Genomic DNA, 25,143 nt, shown 5'->3' with positions numbered 1-25,143 from the left:
CTATGACAGTGGCAGCGTTGTTAACCGGTTGGGTCAGGGCGCTCCCCCTCAGGGCCAAGTCCCGGGTCTGCCCATGCACCAGGATGCAGTCCAGCCTCCTCCTGCGTTTGCCTTCTCTCCTTGGGCAGAACCTGTCGCCATCGTCTAAAGGCGGGCACCTCTCAGTGAGCCCCTATAATGTGGTTCTGGGGGGCAGCTAGCGGAGGCGTCCCCTCCCAATGTCTGTGCCAGTCCAGCAGGGCCCAGGCAAGCTCCCAGTGCCAGGTAGATCGCCCCCTCTCACCTCAATTAATCTATGAGGCCACTAGCGGGGACCCCGACTCTATGCAGCTCCTGGGCAGTCACCTGTAGTCCCGGTGCACTGGCAGCAACAATCACTCGTGTCCCCCGGCGTGTTGTCAGGTCCCGAACCAGCCGCTATACTTGATATGTCGCACTCTCTGCCATTTTAGGGTCAGGCACCAGCGTCCGGACGGCCGAAAGGCAGACAGCCACTCTCGTCTTCCCCCACTCCTCACCGCTCAGGATAGTGTCTCAGGTGAGTCCCGGCTTGCCCTCTGATGCCGCCCCGTGCCCGGACAGTCTCTGATGTTGTTCCGACGCCTGGTCGCCTTCAACGGCAGTGATCCCGCTCAGTCGCCATTTTGCGACAGATTTCGGCGGGCAATCTCCGGCAGCTTCAACCGCTGATTTATCCTGGTCGTGGCGCGTTTTACTTCTCGAGACTTCTCCCAGCTGGGCATGCTACGTTCCGCTGGATGTTGCGATGTCGGGGGCCTCTGAATCTTACCAGGATGATTTGTTAGGAAGGGCGGACACGGAGGAGCTCCGAGGTCCGCTGCTGATTACATTGGCGCCAAGACTCGCCCTCCTTCCATTATTAACCCTCATCATCTGTAAAGCCAACTGCAGCAGCTCATTGAGGCTTACATTTGGGAGGGCAAAAACGACCAGGAAATCGGTGTCAGAAGAGGGCTCACTTAATCCACTACTGTCAAGCAGCTCAAGCAGTCCAATTGAACTGCATAGTGGAGTGGAACAGACCCCTCACAGTAAATCACTGGTACTTTATTAACCAAGCCATCACAGGAATCCAAATATGGAAAATTCTCTGACTCCTCATAAAACATTCCCCGTAGGAGGACTATATCTGGCCCATTACACAGGCGACGGTATGAACCTAGAACAGGGTCAAACTTGCAAAGCAACTGTCCACATCCATCTCTCTATACACACCCATTATAGACAACCCCAACTCCCCACCCCCGCTGCACAGGGCACTACATTCCTCTCATGGCATTAAGCCCACTGCAAAATTATAGGGGACATCTTTGACCACCTTCGTCTCATGGAATAGGCACAAATCCAGGCTGCCTATGGTATAGCATCCAATGAATTCTGGCATTACACCACAATAAAACACTGAGTTACCTACCCTCTCATACGCCCCATGCTAGCTGACCCCTTACCACCTTCTAGAAATGGCTTTTTACCTAAACTCATGATAAAGGCCTTCTCTCAGATCTTCTTGAACAAACCTTCCAACCCAAACACATCCCAAGCGCAGAAATGGTGGAAAGTGAGTTAGAGCTTTCTTTTAACCTGTGGGAATGGGCCGACATTCTTTACCGAACCTGTGTCTCTGCCTATAGTGCAGCAGAAAGGGGGATGCTGCTCAAACGTACCCTTTACAGGTATTAAACGCTAGCCAAGTGGAAACAACACAAAGGATGGCTATTAGCATAACTGCGCCCACTCAGGCACCCTGACCCATAACCCATGGCCGGCGCAACTCCCACCGTTACCGGGGCCTGCAGAGCCGCAGTGCTTCCTACCGCTTGTGTCACTGCTGGCACCATCCTACCTGTGGCGAACCCGCACACGCCACAGTTGGTGCGATCACCATTATGTTCTGTCCCACTGTACCCACACTTGTGTGTCCTCCCCCAACCACCCCCTCCAAGCGCCTGGTCATGTGCATGCTAATTCAAGCCGACCCCTGCTCCCCATGTCTGGAAGCAGCTGTGTCCACCACTAACTATGCCTTCAAACATGAGCTGCTCAGTATGACACCCAAAACATGCAGCTTACTCACATTTGTCCGGGCACACCACCCCTCAGCACACTCACTCCAGCTACGCACCACTGCCCCTCTAAACCCCCAGCAAGCTCACTCATTGTGCAAAATGCCACCCGAGTCCTCGGGCCTCTCACAATGCGTCGATGATGCCTGCTTCCAGGTCGGGTCCAAGGGGACAAAAGAGGACGGAAGCCATAGTGCGCAGCCTTAAATGGCCTTCAAGGTTCCCGCTGCGCCCCCGATGACATCACCGACCTGTCCCTTGATAGGCCCCTTCTTGGCCAGATGGGGTTCAGGTCCATGGCACGAATAAGGGCACCCCTGCCCTAGGCGCAGGGGCCCCGGTTCATTCTGAGATTAACACTTGTGGCGCCATGTGTGTTATTTGTGTTTGGGGAACACATAGGGGCTCTATCACATCCTGCTGTAGTTGAAACACCAGGCCAAGGAAGAGCTGCAATATGATTAGAGTTAACCTTGCAGCAATTGCACAATATAGCAAATCTTATTGGTCAACCTTCTGCATTTTGCAAAGGTCCAAAAGATGGTCATTAGAGGTCATTTCTGTTGGTATACTCTCCTTCTATTTCTTTCAAGCTCAACACAGTTCTGAACCAATTTAGAACAAACTGTGCGGCTGACCATGGTTAAGCACTTTAATTTCAAAATAAAAATATAAGTTCATAGGTTGTGCAAAACACGTCCGGAGCTCGCTGCACAATGCTCCACTGCGAGACAGATCCCAAAGCTTATGTAGAAAAGGACGGTGCACCAGAAAGCAAAGTACAAAAAAGCTTCAAATTTGTCCAAAATTCTTTATTCATTTCAATCTCTTAAAACCTCAGCCATCGCGTTTTGTTCCATTGGAACTTTGTCAGGGCTCATTAGTCACCGGTGGGTCCAAAAGATGCTTCTAAAGAGTATGGTCCGAATTACGCCTCATTCTCTTCAACACATATATTGTGGTGTGTTGTCGGGAAAAAAATTACTCAGTAAGTCATTGGTGGTGTTACAATAGGCCAAAGTCTTGGCATAAATAGCTTGAGTTTTAAGTCTTAACCAAACAGGTAATTCAATTTCAAAGTAGAAAAACGACCAGCAGGCGAAGGATTCACATTGAGCCAAGTGTCTAAAGGTAGACAGCCCACAGTACTGATTTACTTTATGATTTTCTTGCCACGGCTCAAGTGATACTTGAAAATAGTGAAAGGGTAAACATCCCAAATTCACGTTTGTTTGTCCTTAATATGCAAGTGGCATCGACAACCGCAAAGAGTGATGACAAGACGACCAACCAGTGTAGCAGCCGCCCGCCCTGGACACTTTATGCCATATGGAAACCTTCACACCGACGGACCAAGAAAGTTCGGAACCAACTCATATCAGTAATGTTCATAAGCCAGAGTATTGTCTTCTCTACTAGAAGATAGCACTTCTTCTAGGCTTTCAATCCGCAACACGAGTGGGCGAGAATCGCACATCCACAGTCCAAAAATGTCCTGCTATTTGCCTACGGTAAGAATCACTTGTAATGTGTTTCCCAGCGTTATGCAACTCGTCTGCTGAGATTTGTCATCTACCAAAGTTGGGACTGAAAGGAACTTTAGTTTAAGACTAACCTCATCATGTTCCTCTTGACCACACCCTACTGTGCACATTTAGAGGCAGTTCTTTTGCAAAAAGGGTTAATGCACCCTGTGTAATAAAGGGCAACATTTGAGATCTGTGCGGTTTGCAATGGATTTTATTGTTCTGTAGAAGAACAACTTTATTTTTCATTAAAATTGATGTGAGAGGGAAGAAATGAGGAAACTTTACTTTGCATTCAGATATAGCTATGAGAACATGTACAGAAAGGATATCTTTGTCTCGCATAGAATGTTAGTTACCATTATTTGAGAGAGAGCTGTATCAAACAATGAACTAAAGAAGTTGCATAACTTTGCTAAAATAGAGTTGTGAGAAATGTGTCCTGAATTTACGAAGCAGCAATGCTGTCTCGCCCAATGTGTGCCTCTGTCATTAAATGATGGGTACCAGTAGTCCGTGTGCACTCATGTGATCCATATGTCTAGAACATAGCTCTTTGGAAGAGGAGTGACAGTGAAAAGATATTACCGATGCTATCTCATTTCTTCAAATTCAGCGCAGCATCTATTTGACCATATTGGGCTGTCCCTGCTCAGGCTAGATTCTTTCAATTTTTTCTTGGCTCTTTTGAACATTGGAATATGTTCTACGCATTCTGAAGATGACAGGCTTGTTATTCTAGTGACAATACTTTCTATTCTGCAGTCTACATTTGCCCAAGGGGTTGATGTAGTGTCTTTGTTTGTGTCATACCTTGTAAGGAAGGACTATTAGCCACATAGTCTTTTTTTCAGACAATCTTGATCTTGCTAGCTTAAGTGAACTAATGGTACTGGCTTTCATGAGTTCATCCTTGCTATGTTGATAACAATTCTTTCAAAACTGTTTTTCGAGGTTATGTATATTAAGGGGGGTTGTCTCTTGCATCAAAGTCTCTTAACAAAACGTTAACTACATACTAAGTCGTGTTAGGACTCATTCTGTCAGGAGCAATGCTGCAGTTGTAGCACACGTGAGTAATATATCTATTAGGATGAGAATGTCCCTGCCATTCCCACAGTCATATATTTGTAACTATAATGTTCCACTCTGAACGATTCAATGGTCATTCAGCAGTCAAAACTGAGCCTCCCTGTTAATAGCAATGTGTACAATACGAAAGACAATCTTTGTATGCAAATTATAATATAGACACATAGCAAAATGTTACATAGAGTTCAAAGACAGAGGAACTCTTGGTGACAATAGTGAACAGGCAATACAGTGCATAAACAATATATATATACATGTGTTGTCATAACCACTAACACACATCTGTTGAATAATCCAGACAGTATTGAACGACATCCAACAATTAATTAGTGGTTAAGACTAAGAAATAACAATGTTTCGACCCCAAGAACTGAATTGAACTGGGTCTTCCTCAGGACAAGCAGCAGGTAGCAACCTGAAAGCATCATGAGATGCTTCTGTTCACTCTCCTTCCCTGATCTCTTCCTACTTGGGAGTATATCAAGTGGATGCAAAGAAGGCTATCTTGTCTGGGAGAACCAACAATGAAGCACACCTTGACTAATGATTTGGGTACGGAACAAATGGGTCCAGTTTATTATATAAACTGTGACAGCCTTTATTTAGGCAGAGGTGCATCTCAATGGATTGTCGAAGGTCTACCTATGCCTAAATTCTAGCCGAGCTGAATTCCAACACCATCCTGAAGAGGATAGTGGCCTGTTCCACACCAGGGCTGGCTGCCAGATGACACACATCCACATGTAAATGTGAAGTTAGACCACTCCAAGTTCTTCTGGCAGATCCACACACTCTATGCTTTATAGGATAAGAAACACTAGGTAGGAGTGTGATTGTATGTATCCATCTAATCTAATGCAAAGGCATGATGGGTGAATTATTCATTCTGTTTGGCATTCTTGTAATGCTGGTAACATTGTTTCTCTCCATTCTATTAATCATTGCAGCACGCATATTTGACACAAGAGTACAATTGCTTCAATAAATGTTTGAAATGCCAATTTGCCTACTTCTTGTGTCTCCCTTTGGGCATGCCCGTGTTACTAATGAAAGGAGAGAATCTCTTTTCACAATTTCCTTGGGGGAATTAAGGTAGTCATGTTCTGAGGTTGCAGACACCATCAGGTGCCTTGTCCGGTTAGGGGCGCAAATGGCACACTATGAGCTAGCCAGGAATTAATTCATCATATTCTGATGTAATGAGTAGACTCAGTCCCACATAGATTTGAAGCTTATGTTGCCCAAACGCACAGTCTTACTGAGAAAGTAGGACGACAACCCTGACTAATGAATCTTGTGCAATGAGTCATTCATCCAAGAAACCGATCACTGAAATGGTCAAGATCTGAAGAAACAACATGATGTAAGTAGCGGAATGGGTGTGCACAATGTTCAGAAAAAAATGAACATGTTAGGGTCTTACACAGCCATGTCACCATGCCCTACGTGCCCGAGCCACGAATATCCGTTATAATGTTGTTTGGATTTTGGCCCAAGCTTCACACTTATCTAGCGTGTGCTTAAAGTTTAGGCCTATTCTTAACTCAGGAGAGGTACCAGACTTTTCCTGGACCAGGAGGGATACACCAAGTGGATCTTTCATAATGACAGCTGGACTACTGTCCCTGTTCTCACCCGTGTATTGCAATGGTGGCAGCATACCATATTTTGTAGTGATAATAATCTGATCATGCCATGCCTGACCATGCCTTTTTTACCTGTGTTGTATGCCCACTCCCCCACTCATTTAAAGTTCCTCTGTTCATGGTGACCCCGGAACACAGCACCAGAATCCTGTGCGCTTGCTTATTGAATGATGTGCAGTACATGAGTGAATGAGAGAACCGGAGCTGCACAAACCTTTAGGTTCCAATTTGGAAGCCCTTGGCCTGGTCATGTGCACAAGATACAGGACTGGTTGCTTTCCTAGACAGCAGGGCAGTGTTGCTGACATTCCTGAGACTGGAGTAACCCAGACACTGAAATGGGAAAAGAAGAGACAGGCTTCTCCTTAGAAATTTGATTAGGGATTCTCATCCCTATACTTTGCAGGCTATTCATGAGTATCGATAATGGAACAACAGGTCCACACTATTGGGAAATAAGGAATATAGTCTTTTTTTAAGTCAAAGCAAGAGAAGAGAGGACCTCATATAGACTGATCCTTCAAATTAAAGCAGATTGTAAGATAGCTATGCTTTATTCCAAAGTTGTAGCTACCTGTTTAGCTATGGTGATAGACCCTGTGATATTTCAGCAAAAGTTTGGGTTTGTAACCAGTCTTAATATCACTGAACACATAAACTTGGCCATTGCTGTATTTGATACTGTACAAACTGAGCAGAATGACTTGGCAACCATGCTATTGGATGTCGAGAATGCTTTCAATTGGGTGTCTTGACTGTGGCCTCAAGCCATAATCCAAATTGAAATCCTGGCTGAAGATACTAAATGTCACTCAATTAACCCAATATTTTTTCTGTGGAAAAAAACATATGATTCCCTAACATAATTCAAGATCATTATTGCAAGTAGTGAGCTTCTTGGGGGAACAAGTTAATTGGTGACCTTTATAAAAATTGTGTCTTAAAGTCCAAAAGATTTGCAAAATAAGTATGAGATTCCTCAAATCTTCTTCTTCAAGAACCTTCAGATTTGGTCAAATAAATAGTATCCCATTAGCTCAAATTAGTGTAGAGATCATCCCACTAATGGATGTTTTATGCAAGAGAACAAATTATAGAACTATTCTTAATATAAAATTTTTATTAGCACACTTGAAGATTGTTTAGAATCACTTGCGCTTCATTGGAGTGGGGGCCTGGTTGTAAAATATCCAGCAATACATTAAACTCATTCAGTATTGCCGTCAGGTGTTAAGGTCTGTAAATTTAAACCTTCACATTGAAATAATTAGCATGTATTATACTCCTATGCAACTATGTAAATATAGGTTGAACGTTCCTAGATGTGGAAATAAAAAAAGCTGGAGACATATATTTTTTCCAACTGTCAAAGCTAAAGCTGTATTGGAATAATGTATCACTAGGATGAGTCTAGTGCTTGGACAAGAATTTAAAATTACTACTAAGACTATTATGATGGGATCGGATGAGCAGATAATGGATGATATCCTAGGGTTAATATTTATAGCCATTGCTGTAGCTTGAGTCCCCTTTGCCAAACATTGTAAAGATAAGGAACCACTTATTGCAGACCAATGGTGGAATATGTTATATATATGTTCATCATTTGAGAGCATATTTTTCAATTATGACTGCATATTGTGTTTAGTATTGTTACCGGCCTTTACTGCTTAATGTTTCTTTCATTGTGATATTATAGTTCAGCAATTGTGCAATTCAAACAGTCAACAATATTTCGTATTGTTTAATGTTAGTAATTCAAACAATCATCATTGCTTCATTTTTTTAAATATATTTTATTGGCTTATGCATTCAGGTTTTGATACACAGATATGCAACATCAAGAAAGATAGGGAGTGATCACATACATTGCCTAAAATGGTACAATAAGTTAGTACAATGGCAGCACTCATTAAAACAGTATCTGTTCATGCCAATTCTTGTAGCAGGAACGTTATGTTGACATTGATAGGTAATTCAACTGCAATGGACATGATAATACTCAGAATGTAGAGCAATGTATCCTCAGGGTGTTGTGTAGCTAAGTGTGGTGGGAGGTGGCATGTTCCGTGGCTCTCGTTTCCTATTTGCATGCTTCCTGATATTCAGCATGTGGTACCACCAGATGTGTTGTGTAGTCGGGAGTTCCGAATGTCGGATTCTTACCGTCCTCCAATGTAACATATTCAATGTATTAACAAGCATGGCAATAGAATCTACCATAGTAACTTCCAAACAAAGACCCCATTGGGGACAAAGGGTCAAACAGGACCAAACAGGGAAGGGAGAAAAGGCCTTAGGTATAATTTTTTTTTTGTCAAACCTTTTTTATTGCAGAACCAAAGGCATCACAACTTAATCAGGTATCATGACATCAGCGTGGGGCCCCCATCCCCTTGTGTGTACATCCATTTTTCAAACACAGCCATTCAGCCCACATCCCGGAGGCCGGGCGGCAATACGCATAGTCAGGAAAAAACGGTTCAATCAACATTTGCTGTGTGCGACGTATGAAGAGGTCCGCTGTCTGCATTTGAGTTATTAACCCCCCCCAATGTCTCGCGTTAGGGTCGTCACTTGTGTACTGCCTTACCTAAGCACCCCCCTCAACTATCCCAACCCCTCCCCCCCAAATGTTCCCACTTGCACCTGTCCAGTCTACCTTTGGTTACTCAATGACCAGCAGGAGATACAATCGGTTATCTAGATGTGTGTGCCTGGTGAGGGCGCTATCGCTGTAGTTGCGCCGGTCGCGTCCTCTGGCGCCTCCTCATCCCCTCCCTCGTCATTAACTGAGCTATCTCGCAGAGCTTGCACTAAGATCTCCCACTCCAGTGCCGCCTCCTGAGCCCTCTCGTCATCCTTCCGACGCGCTAGTTGGTACCTGATTGTGCTCTCGCTCGCCGCCCATTTCACAAACTCATTCAACCACCTCCGATATGTGGGGCCCGCCTTCGACTTCCACCCTTTGGTCACTTCCCTTTTGGCTAAGAGGAGGCCCATGTCAATGAATTTGCTCGATATCTTATTCTTGGGCGTATGTGGGAACCAGTGCAATATGCTGACTGCTGTATCAAAGCGGAGATCCCTACCCGCCACCTCATTCAGGGTGTCACCAATCTCCTCCCAGTAATTCTGTAGGCGAGGGCAGTCCCTGAGCATGTGGATCAGGTCCGCTCCCATGCTATTACAGCGCGGGCAGGCCGCCTCCTCCGCTCCGAAATACTCTCTTATTTTACGTGGGGTAAGGTAGGCCCTGTGGAGGATATAGAAGAAGTGGATCAGCTGAAATCGTGCGTTTCTTGTACTCTTTCTAGCTCGCTGTACTAGCTGCTCCCACGTGGTGTCCGGGATCTCCTTGTGCAGGTCTAGTTCCCATTTGGCTTTCAGCCCAGTCAGAGGTTGCAAGGATTCGTTTAATATCCTAGAATAAAGGCATGTGACCGCCTTGTAGGTGCCCGCAGACATCATAGTATATTGGCATGCCAGCGACGTCGGTGGTTCCACCAAACCCTCGCCCCAGTGCGCTTGAATGGCGCGTGCTACTGCCGCGTGCAGCAAGTAGTCCCCTCGCGGCAAGTCGTAGCGTTCCTGCAACGTTTGGTATGGGGCCAGTGCCCCATCATCGTATAAGTCTCCTACCATCTGCAGTCCCGCTTCCTCCCAGTGCTGCAGGTGCGACCAATCTCCACCATGTGGGAATGCTGTCAGCATGCCCAGTGGGATCTCGGGAGCGTAGGGATGTTTATTTCCCGCCCGTCTGTGCAATCGGTTCCAACAAAGGCAGAGAGTTCCCTCCTCTAAGGGTAAGTCTCTGATTGTTAATCGTTGCCTCAGGGCGATATAAAAAAGGCCTTAGGTATCATGAAGTGATTACTGAGAAGGGGAGAAAGAAAAAATGGGGGGAGGGGAGTAAGTTGTGTCAATTGGATTGCAGTGTCGTGGGGCGGGTCAGTATGCAGCTGTGCGGGCGATTGCCCGGGTCTGAGATCAGTGTGGTAAGAATGCGTTGTAAGCGTCGCATGATGGGACAGGGGACGTTGCTCCATCGCTAACCAGGAGGTGCCATGCTGCCATCTCCAGGGGCCTGTGGGTGTCTGATGGAAGACACTGCCCAGCTATGCAGCAGTATCAGTCCTCATAGGTGTGCTTCCTTTATAATCATTGCTTCATGCAATCAGAAACAGTTGAAATTGTAGGTTTAATAATATTCAGCAAAAGACCCTTTCACAAACCTTATGGTAGGCCATTAACAGGGACCTCAAATCCACCAGACTTGCTTTGTCTGCTTGCTTGGACACTAGCTCTATTGTTATATGACAGTGCCTCCATTGTTTCATAAAGTTGTGCGGGTAAAAGGCAAGGACACCAAAGAAACTCGTACAGGATTTGTTTGGTGCTAATATAGTTTAGCTAGAAGCAAGAACAAAGGCGCCTGAGAACAAATGTAGGAGAATCCTTATTGCTATTATGATGTTGCATTTCTGTCTGATCTGTTTACTGCTTTTGCTGCCATTATTATGTTTGTTTTTATAGTCAGAACTATACGCATTACATGCACTAGAATTGGATTTTGATTTTAATTAAAAAAAATATGAAAGAAAAAAAAAAATATATATGAAAGTATATTCTTAGTGTATATTCCTGATTGTGTCTAATTATAGTGAAAGGAGGTTTGGAACCTGCTAACAAAAAGTCCCTTGGTACTCACTGGACTGATTGCTATTTGTCAGTACGCACCATCTTCATGTAATGTGCGGCTGGTTTGTGAATTACAGTTCACCAGATTTCGTTGTCTCAACTTGGTATGTTGGCTAAGTCTGTGCTGCCATGGGACCTAGGGACCCCAAAGCTCGGGCTGTTTTTTGAAAATGTTTCAGAAAATCTATCACTCCTTAACAAGGTTTGACAATATCTCTCTTGCAGAGATGGCGGAACCTCCTTACATCGATTGAAGCTCTGTTAATTAAAAGGCTTTTGTTAGTGCTTTTAGCACTTTTCATAATCAGTGATTGGTATTTTTTACTAGGCGTCTGAATCCAGAAAATTACATTCAGAATAAGAAAGTTATTTACCTCTAAAAAAGAGGATTCTGTGTTTTATATCAAAGCAGCCCGTGTCAAGATGAATAGAAAAATGGTGGAGATGTGTAGCTCAAGTTTGTCATCATAGATGTTGAAATGATCATGACAAGGTTTAAGATGTTCACATTTATGTGTGTTTTTAACAAATTATTCTATAAATGGCAGAGGATTTTCCACGCATGTGCATTTTTGAAGATACCCTCTTTAACAAACTATTTGACAGGGATAATTTTTCATTTTTATAGATCTTATACCTTGAAAATATGTGCTTTTCTTTACCAGTAAATCCACTACTTACATAATGTTCTCTTTGAACGGCGTATAATTTAATGTTTGACAGTAATGTAAAGCCATTCAGCAAGTAGTTTCTGATGATAGTTATCAAAAGTGAAATCATAAATTCGTAATTTGTCAAGCCAAAACGAAAAATATTAAGCTAGATCAGTTTGTGTTCAATGTCTCTTTTCCATATTCTGGCAGTGAAGTTTACCCTTGTTTTTATTTTTAGATTGCAGATAGAGAAGAAGCTTTACAAAAATATCACCATTTGGAAATGGAGTATCGAGCTTTGCAACAAGCATATGCTGTCTTGCAGCAACAGTTTGAGCAAACACTAAAATCCAGCAAAGAAACTGAGGTAGTAGTTTTATGTGATAATATAAACAATAGTTTCCCGTCATAGAATCTTTGTTATTGATTAGAAATATGCCTGTGTACAAAGATCCCAAAAGACATTTCTACTAAAAAGATGCATATTTAAATGGTGCTAATGTTAATCAATCAGCATTTGTAGAGCGCTGCACTGTCACGCTTTGGGTATCTGGGCGCTGGGATACGATGTTTGCCTCATGGCAGCTCACCCTGTGAGCCAGCGGGAAGAGGGGAGAAAGGGGCTGAAAAAAGAAAAAATGAGCGGGCAGAAGGTGCAAAACTAAGGGCAGCAAGATGAGGAGGAAAGACAAAATACATGCATAAAAACGAGCAGGAAAAGTCAAAACACAGGACAGAAAAATGAGCAGTAAGGCAAACAGAGCAAGAAACGAGCAGAGGAGGCACAAACAAAGGGGAGAGAAACGAGCAGGAAAGGCAAAACAGGAGGGCAGAAAAATATGCCGAAAAGGCGAAACAGAGGGCAAAAAAATTAGCCGAAAGACAAAACTGAGGGCAGATAAATAGGCTGAAAAGGGAAAACAGAAGGCAGTAAAACGAGCAGGAAACAAAAGATAAAGGAGGAGAAAGAGCAGGAAAAGGCAAAAGAGAGGCCAGAAAAATTTGCAGAAAACGCAAAACAGAGAGCAGAAAAACAAGCAGAAAGACAAAACTGAGGCCAGAGAAACCAGCAGAACAGGAACAACAGGGCAGAAAAGCGAGCAGAAAAGGCAAAATAGAAGGCAGAAAAAACAAAACAGAAGGCAGAAAAACAAGCAGAAAGGCTAAACAGAGCAGAAGAGGACAGAAAAACGAGCAGTGCAGGCAACACGGAGCGCAGAAAAACATGCAGAAAAGACAAACCAGAAGGGAGCAGGTAGACAGGCAGCAGTGGGTAGCGAACTGCAGGCAAGCTAGACAAGAGAACTGTCGCAGAGAGGCACGAGGACCTGACGGTAAATGCAGATACAATATTGACCTTGTGATGTATTCCTATAGGTTCTGTATCGATCCCCCTATTCCTGACCCTATTCTGGTTAAAAAGTTAACTAGCAGCCATCCGACGATGCAGAAAACCCCCATGATGCAGAAACCGTTATCTGATTAAGCCACACTACGGCACAGGAACGTGTTATCTGATTAGGTCATAACGCTTGCCATCTAATTAGACAAGCGATATTCCTCCAGCCCCTGATAAGGCATACGGAGTTCTCAAAACAAATCAAACCTATGACAACCTGGGAAAAACCCTGCGGCCATTGTTTTGATTTCATCGAGAACTTCAGCAAAAGAATGTGCTAACGACCAAGTCGTATGACATCCTTATTGACGTATCTATGTCCATCCTTACGTCAATCTCTGCACCTTAAAGGTATAAATATTATCGATATTGCCCTATGCAAACACACGCGGTGGTGACGAGATCGGAGCAGCCAGACTTGCCGAAGCCCAGAGCAGAGCAGACCCCGCTGGCGCAGCCCCGCCTTCCTGACGCGCTGAGAACGAGACGCTGCTTTCTCCTGCCGAGAAATCCAGCTCCGGCGCTTCCGGGTAGCCCTCGCAGGCAGCCTGGAATATCGAGACCAGAGACGAGAGATACCATCCCTCATTCATCCTAGATTCCAGGTACAGAACTGAATAACCCCTCGCAGAGAATTCTTTAGTCAGTAACTTGGCAAAACAAACTTAACTTAAACTGCTACTTTCTATTCCCGCCCACGTATTAGGCTTAGGTCAGGTACATTGGGGTAGACGCAGTTAGAAACACCAGTTGAGTACGATTAGTCAAATGTATATGTGTATGTATCTATTTTATTCATTTTAGACCTTCATATGGCTTAGAAACCATATCAATGTTTTTACAGTATTATTTTATACTTCTGCTTTTATTGTATGCACTTTACTTAACCATAAGTATTGCAATAATATCGATCCATTTCTCTTGTATGAGAAAAGAGACTGATCAATAAATACCATCTTTTTATTGAACACGCCCGTCTCTTCCTTTTCTCTACAATCTGGTGAGACTAAGAATGCACGTACTGACTGAGTAAAATAAGTCGTCTTTTGTTTTCACACGACTCTAGAGATACACTCTTGATTAGGGGAGAGCAAAGTTGTCATGTTCTATGGTTGTCAGAAACTAAATCCCTTCTTGTCTATCCAGGGAGGTTCAACTCCTCCTTGCCTATTCGAGAAAGTTTCTAGTGAACTCTGAGCTAGCTGGCAAACCCAAAACTTTAAGTCTAATATCGACAGTAGTAGACCTAGTTAACGTCTGGTCTAGGCCTATACTATTGAAGGTATTATTCCAATGCGCAGAGCCTATTGGGATAATAGGAACTACACTACATGGCGCCCAACGTGTTTGGATAAGGCGATAAAACTAACGTAAGACATTTAGAGTAACTCAGTCGTGCTTTTTCACTCAGACCCCTTTTCCCCATAATACTCCAAAGACGTCTGGAGTGGGCGAAAGGTCATATCCGCCAGACCTCGCAGGAGGGAACTCCTATGTATGGTTTTTGGTTTAATCAACGTTGAAGGATACACTGTTCCAAAATATTGTGCATCTAATCTTTGTTTCCATAAGAAACCTGATCTGCAAACAAAAGTAATAACCTTCCTGTCGGTAGAATGGTAGACAGTGATGATGAAAGAGAGACAGTTAGAATAGCAACTGAACTCGCAGCAGCTGATACTGCTATACAAGAAGCAGACCCGGATATAATACTCATCCCGGTCAACACAAGAAAATCTATAACTTTAAAACTTATAGAAAATGGACTGACACCTAGAGGTGGCACAGTCATATTCGTAATTGAGGCACACGAATATCGGCAGACAGAGGTATTCTACACATGGATAAACTTTCCAGCAGCAAATGCTGTAACAAAGTACTTCCACTATTACAAAACAGAAGAACCTCCTAATGAGTACACTCCTTTCGAGGAGGTGGAAGTACCACTTAAATTTCAAGAGCACCTGCTCTTATTTAATGGCGCCCTAAAACACAATAATCACATCACCAGGCTCTGTCCCTTAGGTAGACCAGGAGCAACGTGGCCGGTCCTAGCCGGATACACACCACATCCAGACATCGAAAGAATGCCTGCACCAGAGCTTTTAACACAGCTAAAACAATTAATAAAAGTACATAGACAATTAGTCCAATATGTGATGCGGACTTCAACAATACAACCAGCAATTAAAATTCCACAGCTGACCCCTCACCAGGGGAACACAAATAAAATTACACCACAGAACATACAGTCCTGCCTAGGTAAAGTACCGGCTAAACGGGAACAAATACCATTCTGGCTAGCACAAAAAATCACCCAAATAGAGGCGGTGTTTCCAGACACCACCCCGTTAGAAAAACACAGGATTCTGACTATCTGTCTTCCAATGGGAATCGCACCACACGTGGAGGACTGTGACACTTGGGGTACAGTCCTTGCTTCCATTTACACAAAACACATGGTGTTCCATCCATCTCGGTAATACCAGATGTGCTGAAACAAATTCAAGATGAATACGGTCCAGAACCCGCTTTAACTCTTGGTATGAAATTACTAAAAGACTTCAAGCAGATCTCGGCTATATTATTAGCCAACATAAAGGGAGAAGCAGCAAACGTGGCGATCCGCCAGAGGTTAAAAGAAACAGATATAGCAAACCAACCAGCTGAAATTGCCAGAATCATAGAAAAATCCTATGAGGAACTAGGTAGAGATAGTTTAGGTGGAATACCAGTAAAACCGCAACTGATTGAAAGTCCTGAAAAAATATTTTTTAATAATAATTCAACATCACAAAAAAGAGCTGGGATGGAAACAAACAATCCAATCCTAAAGAAAAGAAATTCCAGTCCAGAGGAAGGTCACCTCGGCGGAGAGAAAAATCTCCGAACCAAAGACATAGGTCACCCCAAAGTGATCCCTCTGGGAAAAGATATAACCTTAGAAATAGGGATAATATAAAAAAACCTGAAAGATATCAAGACATTGATACACGTCCCTCTCAATCTTTTCAGACTTCCTCGCAGAAATCGGAAAGAAGAGGACGTTCAGAACAAAGAGAAGAGCACGCCAAGTCCAAAGACAAGGAACCTGCTCATCTAAAAAAGAAATTACAATTTCCAAAAAAGAAGGTAGCCAGCATTAAAATAGTTAACAATGCCGAGAATACTGAGGACACAACTGAAAAACGGAGAATGGGCTCAGACAATGCTAGACAGCGCAGCAGAAGTGAGCATAGCTCGCAAAGTCCTTATGAATCATCTGGAGACAGTGGACACGAATGAATATCTCCAAGTGGAAACTGCAGACACCAGAGTTAGCAAACCTCACAAAATATATGAAATAACTTTACGTATAGAAGGGGATAAGACTAGAAAAATAAGGGGACTATTTTGGGATAATCTCTCCAAGGGCTATGACATCCTTCTAGCTGAAAAAGGCTGGCCACCAGAGTTTGTCAGGGATTGCCCTCATGGCGAAGAAATAATTATGCCTGCCTTCTCAAATCATATCCCAATTCATAAAAAATACACACTTGCCAGAAAGTGGGCAGTAGCTCAAGCTCCTGCTTTATATAAAAATCATGTAGGATGGGACGAGGACTCTCCTCCTCACAAAATCCAGTTAAAATCACAACCTACTGCACAAAGACAGTACCCAATTAAGCAAGAAGCTAAAAAACAGGTAAAAGAAATCCTAGATCAGCTAGAATACCAGGGGGTGATTGAAACTTGCACCTCACAAATGAACAACCCTTTGTTTCCGGTCTCCAAACCAGACAATTCATATCGTCTAGTTTTGGATTACCGACACCTTAACTCATGTTGCAAAACTTTTGCAGTGCAAAACTCGCATAGTGCTGCACTAATGAATAACATAGTGCGCAAAAAATACAAAACAACATTAGACATCTCTAATGGATTCTTTTGTCTAAACATAGCACCAGAGAGCAGATATTTGTCTGCGTTCTCAATAAATGGCACTCAAAAACAATTCTGTCGATTAGCCCAGGGGTACAAGAACAGCCCGGGAGTATTCTCAGCGAGAGTAACAGAATTACTACAAACATATGATGACGAAGCATTATCTTATGTCGACGACATATACCTAACAGATGATGACTTGGATACTCACTTGAAGAGAGTGAACACCATAATACTTGGGTTCGCAGCAGAGGGTTACAAATTCAACTTTAAAAAATCCAGAATTGCCCATCTGACAGTCCTGTTCTTAGGATATGAATTATCAAGTGAAGGCAAAAGCCTGGCTGACAATTTCCTAGAGAAATGTGCCGTACTCCAAGCACCTAGAACACTAAAAAACCTACAGTCAATTCTAGGCTTCCTAAATTTCGGAAGAACATACATTGCAAATTACGCAGAAAGGGTCAAACCCCTTTATGATCTAATAAAACCAGATTTTAAAAGAACCAATTGGACTCAAATACACAAGGAAATTCTGAGATCTTTACAAACAGACATGTTAATTAAAACAAAATTAGAAACACGTGATAACACACGCAATCTTGTGATTCGAGTCATCCCAGGAAGATGCAGATTCACATACCTGACCTCTAATGAGGGAGAAAAGGTACCAATTGCATTCAAATCACACTTGTACACTAAGGCTGAAATGGAATTTAGCCCAACGGAAAAAATTCTAACTGCAACACAGACAGCTATAGCAAAAGAACACCCCTGGCACAAGGTAAACGAATAATAATCGTGACACCGATACCAGCCCTAGAGGCTGTAACAAAAGCAAGCATTCCGAATGCTAAAGCGCTCCATCCGAGATGGATACAATGGGCTAATTCTCTTGCTGCAGCAGACGTGGCATACGAATTTGATCCTAACTTAAAAACACAAGAATTTCTCCAATATGAATTCGAATGTCCTCCGCCGACCGAAATTCTGCCTCTAGAACATTACGGCTGTATAATATATACAGACGGATCAGCACAACCCGCAGTGGGGGGTAAACAAGCTTACAGTGCTGCGTGCGCGATTGTTAAAGGTCGCTGGCACGAAGGGAAATTTAAACCAGCCGTCACTAAAACACAATCTCTAGGAGATTGTACAGCTCAGCGAGCTGAACTACTGGCATTCAAGATGGCGCTTGAAAATACCGATCGAGAATTCCCCACACTCATAGTGTGCGATTCGTATTATTGCGTTCAGTCTTACAATGAATACTTGCAGATCTGGCTTCAGAATGGTTTTAAGGATGCAAAAGGAGGCACAATCAAGCATAAAATGCTCTGGGAACAAATAGTTCTGTTACAAAAAGAACTACCAAAGACTCACGTGATACATACGCTGAGTCATCAACGTGATGTCGTTCACGTTGCAGGGAATTCATTGCCTGATGAGGCCGCGAAGGCAGCTGTGCAAACGGCTTCCGTAGCTGCCATCACACGGTCAAAAACAAAAATAGACAGCAAAATATTACAGGCTGTCAGCGCTACAGAAAAGGATTCGATAGAAACACTCCCGAAAAGCGTACAGTAAAATACATTGACGGTGAAACAGTGCTGGCGGTGAAAACGTCATCAAAAGGCGACTGCTCAGCGCTACCGATCAACTATCCACTCAATTATACATACATAATCGATGCAAACTCCGTCCCTTTTGCTCGAATCCCTGGAGTGGGGGACAGATTAATTCCAAACATGGACAGGAGAACTTTGTTAATTGTAGACGCACACATAGGCGAGGGTCTCAGACACCTCAAACAAAAAGATTCTCTGGAAGAACTACAATCAGTGTACTGGTGGCCAGGCATGAGCCTGCAGCATGACATTTTTGTAAAAAAATGCCCAAACTGCAACAGAGATCGCAGTGGCGAGAGAAACGGTATACTACCGTGGCGTTTCACTCCAGAAAAAATCAACAGTAAAAAGCAAAGCGTCCGATTAACATATACAGGCTAGTTTCCACTTATAATGTAGATCTTCAGCACTCGGCTGACGTCTGGACTGTTATACAAAGATTAGCGAGTCTAAATGGCATATACGCTAGGAACATGCTACGTTTGACCAATGTTTTCACATTAGCCCTCAAGCCTGTGGGGAAATATGGCCAAATGTGCATAGCACAGCGGGATTCTTCTCACTTCCTTCCTGAGGGATACGGGATGGTGTAAAGAAAAAACCAAGGCAGAAAGCAATCGATAACGGAAAGGGTATTAGGTTCGGGAGCTGGGTGGGTCAAACATCTAATAAGTGTCCAACGTAGTCTAAATAACCTGCCAAGAAATTCTCTGAAGGGATTCAGTCCGTACGAATTATTATTTGGAACTAGGATGTTAGATCTTAGATCTCGACAGTCAGACTTCAGTGGTGAAGGAAAAAAGCTTTGATATCAAAGATCGTTTGGCTATTTTACAGGACTTAAACGAAACAAGAAAAGACCTGAGCAACATAAAGTTGAAACAACAGCCAACAACCACTGAAGAACCACCACCTGTCCCAGCAAGACCTGTCTGGATTCCAAAAGTCGGGGATCTAGTCAGAGAAAAGATCGCGGTAAAGAAGGAATTTGCGCCTTCTTACAGAAAAGCAGTTCCTGTCTTGTTTATCAACGGGACAAGATCAGTTGTACTACCGCCGCTTGCTGGTAAAAAGGAGAACCGAGTTGTATCAATCGACCTGGTAAAACCACAATCATGTGGCCGATAACAAATAGTAGGCCAAGTGGACTCCCAATAAGTAGCAGAACACCAAGGTTTGCTACCAATACAGAGGTCCTAACTAAGAGGCTAATCACATTCGAAATGCCTACACAAGAACAACAAGGACTATGCAACAATGTAATGGAACTTAAACCTCTGAAAACCCAAATAAAAACATTTAGCAGAGACACACCAACCTACAATGAAGTAACAAACGAATATGCAAGAAACAATAATCCTGAAGCAATTGGAACTATTGACAGAACTGCATCCGGCTACTTCATAAACTTCGATGATTCCTCTGAAGACCTCAGTGAATCATTAACACAGCCATCAACAAAAACCTTTAAAGATAAAGCTAAAGAACTTTTGAAACAACTGAAAGAAACATATCTGATTTCTCCATGGATTGAATTTTGGGTGGGTTTTGGTGCATTTATCCTCATACTTTGGCTCATCATGGTACTAACTTTGGGACGCTTCATTGAGGGAAAATATGCTAAAATGGACACAGCAAGTCAGAAAATCAACTTGATCCGCAAACCACACACATCTTCACACGTCGAGAAAAGAGAACTTTCTTCAGTCAACTTCACAGCCAATCCTATACTGGGTGGGGTAGCATGGGACAACACTGACTACGAAATTTATGGTCCGGTTGAAATCCTGAAATATCCACACCAAATTAAGATCTCATTGAGTGACTTTGTAAAACCAAGCTCATTTGCTGATGATTGGGACTTCGAAAGTATAAATAATATGATGTCTGACCTAGTGATGTCTGCTAAATTTACCAAACATGATTATTTGCAGGGTTCTACAAATTATGATAGTATGTACTGTTACAACCACTATGGTAACCATTTTCTACATAAATCTGCACAACCTAGAAATGTTTTAAATTATAATCAATGGGAACATTGTGCAACCCCTCCAAAAGGAAGCTCAAGAACCTTTTATGACAAATATTCATACTTTTCAGGTTTTAACACAAGTAATGCTGAAACATTTTATTTCAAATTGTCAAATAAGACAGGGACAAAGACCATGATAACAAACACGAAATTGATATATTCAGACTCATTTTTTGAACAAATGAATACCTTTGGTTTTGATTATTGGGACAAAAATGTTGAAGTAAAAAGTGTTTGGGGTACAAAAGAATGGCAAGTACAAGGTATAGAATCTTTGTTTAGAGCCTGCATGATCCCAGAACAAATTATATTTTTAAATGACACTGTTCAACAAACTACCTGTCTTGGCCTAGCCAAAATCAAAGACTTAACTAAACCGTCTATTCCAAAACCAACAATGTACAGCAATAACTCTACAGATGAGGAGATAGACGTAAACTATGTATTAAACCAAAACAGAACACATCCTGATTGGAAACAGTGGTTGATCTGGCCCACAGATACTAATAACTGTCAAGACAGATTCCTGAACAAAACACAGGGGTTCAAATTGACCAGGCCAGACCCTAGATATTCCCAAAGACAACACCCAGGGATAATAACCACCTACAGTGTGGGCAAATTATGCCTTCAATGGCTACAAACTTCCACACTGGCAGAAATTAAGCAACACCTAACTTTACTTACTGATGGTGCTGACTTGCGTGATTTCATTATGGGACCACGCAAACAGCGTCAAAAACGTTTCATAGCAGCCTCTGTATATGCAGCATACAACGAGGCCTGGAAGGTGACTCAAATTGAAACAGCAGAAAGAATACGGGAAATTGACCGTATTCATTTGGAAAAATCACTTTCTGTAGTGGACAATGGGTTAATGACTCTGTCCTCCAGAATTTTTTCTTTGGACAGCATTGTGTCTTCAGCAATCGACATAATATCGCAAGACTTACTGTTATTACAACACGGTCAGTCTCAATTGCGTTCTATTGTACAGCTTGGCTGGACGTTACAAAATCTGCGTTCAGGCTATGTGCCTTGGCGTTTAATCAACACAACGTCACTATTCAATATCTTTAACCTTACTGATAAACAAATCAGTATGGCACAAAAGGGAGCTGATTATACAATCCTGAGCATTGAGAAACTCGAGAGATTACCAGTGACAATGTCAGAACGACCTGTCAGTGAATGGATAATACATGGGATAATTAATATTCCAATATCAACCTTCAGGTTTCAATACTGCCAAAAATATATACAGGCTGGCATGTACGAAAAATTAGGAAAAGGGTACATTAAGACAACATGGAACTTGCCCTATTCACATGCATGTGTCAGTAATAAAGGACAGAAAGTGTTTCTTAGTGGCAATAATTGTGCAATGTCACTAAGCGGTACACTTCTGTGTAATGGAATTAGTTTGCATGGAGCCTGTGAAGGGAACTCAAATAACCTTTCATGTCACCAGCAAGGCGCACCTGCAACAGAGATAGAACCATTCTTTCAAAGACTCTACAATGGGAGTTACATTCTAATTGTAGATCGCAGATGTTGTAGTCTTATGCCCGGGACTCCTTATCTCGTAACTACGACTGCGAAGGTCAAGTGCTGTGGACACTCATTGTTCCCCAGCTCCTTTCCAGACAGGGAGGCAAGGGCATGGCCCAACTTGAAAATTACTTCTATTCGAATAGATACTTTAAGCAGAATGAAAACAGTGCTTCTTCAGACACCGACAAGGCTCACGTCATCAAAAGAAACGTATGATCTCCTAGTCGCAAGGACGACTGCAGAGATTCACTCTTTGTTATCAACTAATTCCCCCATACATTTCGCAGAAATCCTGAATGAAATCTTAAATATTTCTGATACCAGTGGAGTCTCAAAAGTATTTAAGACAGTATTTTCGATGGCATTAACACCATTCAAAGCCATACTGGGTATTTTTCCAGATTTCGTCCATTCGATTTTTGGCGGACTTCCCCTCATTTTGGGACTAATTGCAGGAATCCTATTCTTGGTCCTAATATTTCGTTATGGCAAACCATGTCACAGACAAAACACCTGCGACCAGGGAAGAAACAATCCGAGCCATTGGATACCGGGACCGGATATCAAAAATCCTGGGACTATCCCGGCTTAGAGACCTGAACATGACTTGGTTTCTTTCATTTCGACCAATGTGGCATCGATGTGTTTTACCTGTATTAAGGTGCCTGCTATGCGGAGAAGAATGCGTGTTAGACACCTGTCTGACGCTACAATCGGATGCGCCAATGGATGCAGAAACATTGTTGAGTCCAATAAAGGCTCATGCTTTGTGCTGCCCTCAACGGCTACCAATCCTGATGACGGCATTCGTGGAAGCTTCACCACTACGATTAAGGGGTAGTGAAGTTCAAGATGAAAGCAGCATCAATCAGGTACGACCTTCTGTCAGCAATCCAAATCATAACGTCAATGGAGACAATCATGCGCACGAATGCATGGTTACACCTTTTTCCGAGTTAGTGGAACTCTTCCAGGAAGCTGTTGACAGCTTTTTCGACAGTCTAAATGATATGATGTTCTCACCAGAGCAGAAATAGAGACTTTTATGCAAGCTCGCACACGGCGTTCCCTGAATTTGGACTTCAACTAGAATAGCAAAATACCATGAACAATTTTCCCTCCAGTTCACGGACAGCAATTTTTTTCAGCAGCCCCAAAAATATTTTTACAATTTTTCGGGAAACTTATCTTCTGCTTAAAGTAAGAACTATTCTTAGAGAACTAAAATTTCTATTTTTAGATACTTTATAGACATTAGCTGCCCGCTGGTATGTTCATAATTATTTTATTCTGTGATGAAATGGTCTCAAACCTTTTTTTCTGTATTAAGAGCCATTTCATGTGTAAATTCACATATACCAATTAGCAATAATGTATACAAATGCGTGATTACTTTAGCATTATTCTACAGCTTGAGTGCATATAATACATGTGACTTTTTCCGTATATTAGATAATTTCAAAATGCATTTATGTATTTTGGGGTGGTAAGGTATACACTATACTCTACAGTATGTTTTACTATGCCTAGATTAGTAAATATGTCCATAGTTAGCGTGGAGTGGGTGTGATGTATTCCTATAGGTTCTGTATCGATCCCCCTATTCCTGACCCTATTCTGGTTAAAAAGTTAACTAGCAGCCATCCGACGATGCAGAAAACCCCCATGATGCAGAAACCGTTATCTGATTAAGCCACACTACGGCACAGGAACGTGTTATCTGATTAGGTCATAACGCTTGCCATCTAATTAGACAAGCGATATTCCTCCAGCCCCTGATAAGGCATACGGAGTTCTCAAAACAAATCAAACCTATGACAACCTGGGAAAAACCCTGCGGCCATTGTTTTGATTTCATCGAGAACTTCAGCAAAAGAATGTGCTAACGACCAAGTCGTATGACATTCCTTATTGACGTATCTATGTCCATCCTTACGTCAATCTCGGCACCTTAAAGGTATAAATATTACAGATATTGCCCTATGCAAACACACGCGGTGGTGACGAGATCGGAACAGCCAGACTTGCCGAAGCCCAGAGCAGAGCAGACCCCGCTGGCGCAGCCCCGCCTTCCTGACGTGCTGAGAACGAGACGCTGCTTTCTCCTGCCGAGAAATCCAGCTCCGGCGCTTCCGGGTAGCCCTCGCAGGCAGCCTGGAATATCGAGACCAGAGACGAGAGATACCATCCCCCATTCATCCTAGATTCCAGGTACAGAACTGAATAACCCCTCGCAGAGAATTCTTTAGTCAGTCACTTGGCAAAACAAACTTAACTTAAACTGCTACTTTCTATTCCCGCCCACGTATTAGGCTTAGGTCAGGTACATTGGGGTAGACGCAGTTAGAAACACCAGTTGAGTACGATTAGTCAAATGTATATGTGTATGTATCTATTTTATTCATTTTAGACCTTCATATGGCTTAGAAACCATATCAATGTTTTTACAGTATTATTTTATACTTCTGCTTTTATTGTATGCACTTTACTTAACCATAAGTATTGGAATAATATCGATCCATTTCTCTTGTATGAGAAAAGAGACTGATCAATAAATACCATCTTTTTATTGAACACGCCCGTCTCTTCCTTTTCTCTACAATCTGGTGAGACTAAGAATGCACGTACTGACTGAGTAAAATAAGTCGTCTTTTGTTTTCACACGACTCTAGAGATACACTCTTGATTAGGGGAGAGCAAAGTTGTCATGTTCTATGGTTGTCAGAAACTAAATCCCTTCTTGTCTATCCAGGGAGGTTCAACTCCTCCTTGCCTATTCGAGAAAGTTTCTAGTGAACTCTGAGCTAGCTGGCAAACCCAAAACTTTAAGTCTAATATCGACAGTAGTAGACCTAGTTAACGTCTGGTCTAGGCCTATACTATTGAAGGTATTATTCCAAT

General features: G+C 42.7%; 1 protein-coding gene across 4 annotated transcripts in view; it reads left to right on the top strand.

The window, feature by feature from the left end:
* Nucleotides 1-25,143, top strand: part of ALPK3 (alpha kinase 3) — a 1,275,893-nt gene that overhangs the window by 620,193 nt on the left and 630,557 nt on the right. For 3 of the 4 annotated variants that reach the window (XM_078685238.1, XM_078685241.1, XM_078685240.1), the window contains one exon: nucleotides 11,941-12,072. In XM_078685238.1, the coding sequence (XP_078541364.1) occupies nucleotides 11,941-12,072 (132 nt within the window). The remainder of the gene's footprint in view (nucleotides 1-11,940; nucleotides 12,073-25,143) is intronic. The other variant, XM_078685239.1, reaches the window with a different exon arrangement.

This window comes from Lissotriton helveticus, chromosome 3_2 (genome assembly GCF_964261635.1).
Source record: "Lissotriton helveticus chromosome 3_2, aLisHel1.1, whole genome shotgun sequence".
Taxonomy (NCBI): domain Eukaryota; kingdom Metazoa; phylum Chordata; class Amphibia; order Caudata; family Salamandridae; genus Lissotriton; species Lissotriton helveticus.
This window is presented reverse-complemented; position numbering and strand designations above follow the sequence as displayed.